Consider the following 6,000-nt stretch of genomic DNA (forward strand, 5'->3'; position numbering starts at 1 on the left):
TTAATTAGTGAAGAATTTAGACTAACTAAAAATGTAGACATTTGTTACCAGAGTGATAGAGCTTTGCTTACCTTCCACTTGTTCCTGATGTCTGATAATATAGATTGACATGCGCACAATTAACGTAACAAAAATGTTCACCTCTGCCGAGTGCGTTATGTTGAACATGGCCAGAAAAATGCAATTATTGATCTGATTGCTTTAAACATGTATTTCAGGAACCTCTTCTTCAAGTCTACCACACGATCAGGGGTCGTAGGTCAAACATGGCTTCTGATACCGGGCCAGGTCAAAAGCCTCAGTATGGGTCAAATAGCAGTGCTGCCAAGTTATGGATGCTAATCAATGTCATCACCTGTGTGTTCTTCACACTAGCAGGTTTAGTACAGGTGAGAGACCTAGGGGTTGTTCACACCAGGGCCCTGTTACATACAATTTACCACTGATGGTAACCTTGGCTGCATCTCACGAAACCGTCATAAGTACAAGTTCAGCGTCATCCTATTGAAACGCGTGTTAAACTTAATACACGCATTTCAGTGGGATGTCGCTGAACTTGTACTTATGACGTTTTTGTGAGACACAGCCCTTGTTATCAATTTTAACTACCATGGCAACATCACACAACAACTTATAAAATTAAGATTTCCATGGAAGTTACAATTAATGGTAAAGTTTTATGCAACAGGCCCCTGATGCAGTTAACTATAGAAAGGAACAAAAATGCTGCACATATGGCAAATACCATTGCAAAGTACTTAAACACTATAGTTGTAATTGAATGGCACATTGCGTGAGAACAGAGTACACACTACAATGGCTCTGAGCTAAAAATATTGACTCAAGCTCTGAATCTGAATCTTGTGTTTCTGTTTCAAAAATTGTCATCAAAACAAAACAATTCTACATGTCAATGACTGGCAAAGTGAGGTGAGAAAAGATTTATCACAAATGCCCTGTAAAGCACATACCTTCTAACTGCTCTGTGTAATAAGATAAATGAAGCACATTCGGCTGAGCAATTTATTTTGCCATAGTACTATTTTGTTTGTTGTGGTTTAAAACTTATGGCAGTTAACCACAGGAGCGAGTCTAAAGTGAGAATCATGGATATCGCTTCATAGTCTTTACAAACAGATGGTTTAAACCTATAAGCTGTGATCTATAAGACCAACTTTCTATGTATAGTCTGACTATTAAATGTGAAAAATTATGTGCTCATTGATCAGAGTCTGTTGTACTGTAGAACATGTCCCACATTGGTTTTATTTGTTCGTTTGTCTGATAAAGGCTTGAAGTTTCGAGAGGTAAAAGATGAATAATTGACATGTTTTGGTGAATTAATAAACCATTCTGATAAGCGTTTGTTTCTCTTGTGTGCATAGGTGTACATATAGAATTAATTTTCTATCCTTTTCTTTCTCTTTGATGCAGGTTAACGATCAAGACCCATATGTTTGGATGGTGAGTTAGATTCAAATTAAGGTTGACTTATTGGTGACTTGGAGATTATCATGAATCAGTATGTGTTAATGCACTGTTGTTCATTTTCGGAATGGATGAGGGCTAGAACCCAAAGACTGCTCTAGCTAAATTTGAATATGTTTGTTTACACAATGATTAATGAAATAATGACAACACCAGCAACCTTCAATATTGTGGCCAGTGTGAATTGTACACAAATGTAAAATATTTCTTCTTCTCATAACACCTAGGGGACAGGGGGTGTTTCACAAAGATCCTAAGTCGAACTTAACTCTAAGTTAGACTTAAACATTATGGAGAGCCATTTGTAGCTTTAAAATGAAATATATTCAAAAGTGAAAATTCAAGTATTTTAGAAGTTAGATAAATTCCACATCAAAAACATGAAATCTCCTTGATAATAGAAAATATGAATGATTTGAATCAACATATTACAACTTTTAAAATAACGTTTACAAAATATTTTCATAGATGCTAATGGCTTTCCATAATTTTTAAGTCCAACTTAAAGATAAGATCAACTAAGGATCTTTGTGAAACACCCCCTGCTGTTATTTATTAGAAGAAGTACTTAGTTCAAACTCACTGATAAACGAGTGCTGCATTTTGTTTTGATCTCAACAGCCTGTATACCTCGTACCTGCTCTTCTCTGTTTCTCTATCGTTTGGAATGCTGATATAGTTGGTAGGTATAGATTTATTGATAGAGTTATAACAACTTTGAAAAATGAAATTACAATTCAGATTCTTTCCAATAATTCATGCATAGAGTCAAAAAACATGCCCCAGGTATTATATTTATATTTTAAAATGTGCACTTTAGTGGACATTTAAGCATGAAAATTAGGAAGGGAGAGAACAAAAAGAGAAAGAATAGGTTAAAAGAAGAAGATAGGAGAAGAGAGAAAGAAGAAGAGAAGAAAGATGAGTAAAGGAAAGCATGAAGAATCAGCAGAGGGAAGAAGAAGAAGAGGAGGAACAGGAGAGAAAAAAAGAAAGACAGAAGGGAAGGGAGGGGAGAATGATTTCGTGAAATGTGCCTTTATTTGTGTATCTGGTTGGTTTGTGATCAAATCATTTAAAATTATTATCTTAGATGTGTATGTAAATGCTATAAGAGCGTAACAATAAGTCTATGTATTACCTTTCAAGTTTCATGGTACACTACTCTCAATATTTTATGTTGCAATGCACATTTTACCTTTAAATTTCATTATTAGGTACATACATATATAGTGTCTGGTGGGTGTTTTTACAAAGACTAAGATCGACTTTAAGTTGGACTTCAATATGGCAGGCCATTCATGCGGCATGCCAGTGTTTGCTCTCTCCATAGTGGTGTTGGTCTCTCAAGGTCACAAATCTACAGAATTTACATTCATTAATAATTCATTATTGAGGGGGGAAAATATTATCTAAAGATCATAATGGTGAGTGCAAGCAGTAGCATGAATGGCCTGCTATAGTTAAGTTCAACTTAACGTCGATCCTAGTCTTTGTGAAACACTCTCCTGGTCTCACAAATACTGGTATTTATTTATATTTTCACTTTCGATTTTAGAGAAGAGTTGGTGGAGACTGATAGCTATCGTTCATCTTATTGGTTGCTTGATCTGTACCTGCGTCTTAGGAGGGACGGTTATTCATTACATGGAGGACAGATTGATGAACCCACTGAGATATGAAGAAGGAAGGTGAGCAAAAAGAGATGGTTAAATAAAATCTTGTAAAGAGGAAAACTTATGGTGATTATGGTGCTTATTTTTCCTGACTGCTAAGAAAGCATAAATGCTTGTAAGTAAGCAACCAGACGGCCGAAGGCTTTAGGTCCTCTCCAATGGACCTGGTAACGAGGATTAATGCCTTACCAGAGGGCACTAGCGCATCGACTTGATTTAGAACCCGGGTCACCGGATTACGAGACCACTGCTCTACCGAATGAGCTGGTTTGGAAGAATATCATGGTGGAAATGTCCCCTGAAAACAATGAAGATTAAAAAAATAATAAGAAGAATGATAGTAATGAACACTTGCGGCTGTAATATAAGAATATTTTGTGTGTAAATAAATGATAAATAAAGATCAAACGGGGTAAATGTTGTGCTGCTGTGCAAATGAAAAACACTTCTAATAATCATACATTTGATACATGATACAGAAATGTGAAGAACACTGAACCTATTGATGTCATTTTATTTTGACACAACATTTTTTGTCTGGCATTGCACCATATGTGTGTGGATGAGTCTGTAAGCCTACATTGTCATAGATTCTCTCTTTCATTCTCTGTATGTATGATTATCCTTTCAGGGAGCTTAGTGGTGTCTTAATTGTTGATGTGTGGTTAATAATCTGCTTATGTCGCTGTTGTGGAGTAGTTAAAAGGTAAGTACGGCATAGAATGTCGTTATTATCAGAAATTAATTTGAATTAGATTTGAATGAACTTGCTCTGTAACTTAAACATGTACCAATTGCTGCTTTACTGAAAAGATGGTTTCAAGTATTTACAAGGCAGCACAAGTACTACTATCATTGAAATTTAAGACAGAAATCTCCCTAAGACTGGTAATATTTTTGTGAAACCTGCAAAATATTGGGACAAAAACTAAAGCCGTGTTTCATATTGTAAAAAAACTAAAAGAGTTATTCTGTACACGTTGCAGATAGAAGAGGGGGGGGGGGGGGGTAGTCCACCCTATGCTGCAATTGCCACTGGTAACTGAAGTTGCAAGTTTGAAGTCATTGAGAATTATGTTGGATCATGCTGTTGGACATATTACAATGTCAAGTAGCCCTTCTAAAAATGTTCTCTTTTTATTCATTTCATGTTTTTTAATGCCAACCAGTACGATTTTATCGTATTTAGTACGATGAAAAAAGTGAAATAGGATAAAATGATATCGCCTCTTGAAAATACGACTTTTCATTTTTTCAAAACATAAAAAAATTGTTCGCTTAGAAACATGTACAAGTAAACCAACGCAACCCAGACAAAAACTTTGCTTTACAATTTTCTCAGTAAATGTTAATGAAAGAGCAAATTTTTAATTACCAGTAAAACATTTTTCTGACATTCTACTGGCCCAGGGCCAACGGGCCACTGGTAGTGCTGAGTTTTCGTGAAAATTATATTTCTCTCAAAACTCTGATTGTGTGAAGGATATTCAGTCTGTTTTTTTGTGTCAAGAGGTTGGCATCTCTGTAGTAATGATTTATTTTCTTTGAATATCCTTCTCTTGTTGCAGTGGCACATCAACTGGTCAGATCAGCGTGGTGATGTGGTTGGCACTCATTATCAGTCTTATGCCTATTGTCTTCTGGGGACTCTGCTGCTTCTCGCGATTCAATCACTGCTCGGACATGTGGTGACTAGTCCCCTCCCCTGGGGCGGGTTAGATAGAAACCTGGACCAGGACCAAGACCAAGAACTATTCCTGAAAGTAACTTCATAGTTTGGACCTGTCATCATAGATATGATCATCGGTCCTATCCCAAGAGTATTTTGGGGACTGTGCTCATCATGTATTGTATGGACATTCTGTGACTAGTTCCCTCTTCAGGGTGCATGCATGATTGCACAGAATTCATAGTCTCCATATTTTGATCTCATAATCATGGTTGTGGAGCAGGGGGAGATTGGAACTGTAACATAGCCCTGGAATCTGATGCGACCATCCAACTCTAAATATTAGTATAAGATATGCATTCCCTTTTAAAAAAATTAAAAATTTATGTCGTGCTCTACTACACTTTTAAGGACAGCGCAACTCACATTTATTAAGCCAAAGAAACAATTGGCTAGTTTGTAATATTTAGATGAATAGGATGGTTTCTTAAATACCATTCCTAGAAGGGCATTCATTTCTTACCCATCGATTTGGATTGTACATATTTTTGCCAAAAACAACTTATGAAATTGAGTATTACCCATTACTAGCATCATGGTGGGATCGGATCCCGGATAGAAAGGATAGTTATGAAGACTATGTATGGAGGATACAGTCTCTGCTTTCATGCAGAATGTGCTGTCAGTCCAAGTCTAGGTCTGAACGGTCTTGATCTTTTGTGTACATATTACAATGGGGGTTGTATTAAAGACACTGCCCATGCCATGCCATGGATATAAATCAAACATCAAGGAAGAGATAACACATAGGTACATGTCATAGAATCAACTCCAGCTGCTTTTTTTTTTTAATTTTCATACTTTTCATTCAAATTTTTTTTTTAAATTGCAATTTTCTTTCACATCAGTTTGTTTATTAAACATTCTTTATTTTTCCAAACTATGAAGGAGTTGAAAATGAGGAGAAATTTTTGGTACAATTAATCCAGGAGGGAAAACTTATGAATTTAGAAAAAGAGGACACTCTGAATTGCAATGTGGAAAAAAGATGATTCTATGTCTCGTCCATTCCATGTCTGTCCCTGTTCTCTTGCATTTTATAATTTTATCTACCCAAAAATACAGTCCCTTACCCCCTCTTTTATACCTACCGTAGTCTGGTATTAT

The 6,000-nt window shown here is 36.1% G+C and overlaps 1 protein-coding gene across 1 annotated transcript; it reads left to right on the forward strand.

Moving 5' to 3' along the window:
- Positions 1-220: 220 nt before the first annotated feature.
- Positions 221-5,011, forward strand: LOC115929727 (transmembrane protein 220-like). The gene is made up of 6 exons (XM_030999622.1): positions 221-389; positions 1,435-1,464; positions 2,110-2,170; positions 3,047-3,179; positions 3,796-3,870; positions 4,733-5,011. The coding sequence occupies exons 1-6, from the start codon at positions 267-269 to the stop codon at positions 4,854-4,856; spliced, it is 546 nt and encodes a 181-aa protein (XP_030855482.1). The 5' UTR covers positions 221-266; the 3' UTR covers positions 4,857-5,011.
- The last annotated feature ends 989 nt before the right edge of the window (positions 5,012-6,000 follow it).

The sequence above is a fragment of the Strongylocentrotus purpuratus genome, unplaced genomic scaffold (genome assembly GCF_000002235.5).
Source record: "Strongylocentrotus purpuratus isolate Spur 01 unplaced genomic scaffold, Spur_5.0 spur5_contig_861, whole genome shotgun sequence".
In the NCBI taxonomy this organism is placed as follows: Eukaryota; Metazoa; Echinodermata; class Echinoidea; order Camarodonta; family Strongylocentrotidae; genus Strongylocentrotus; species Strongylocentrotus purpuratus.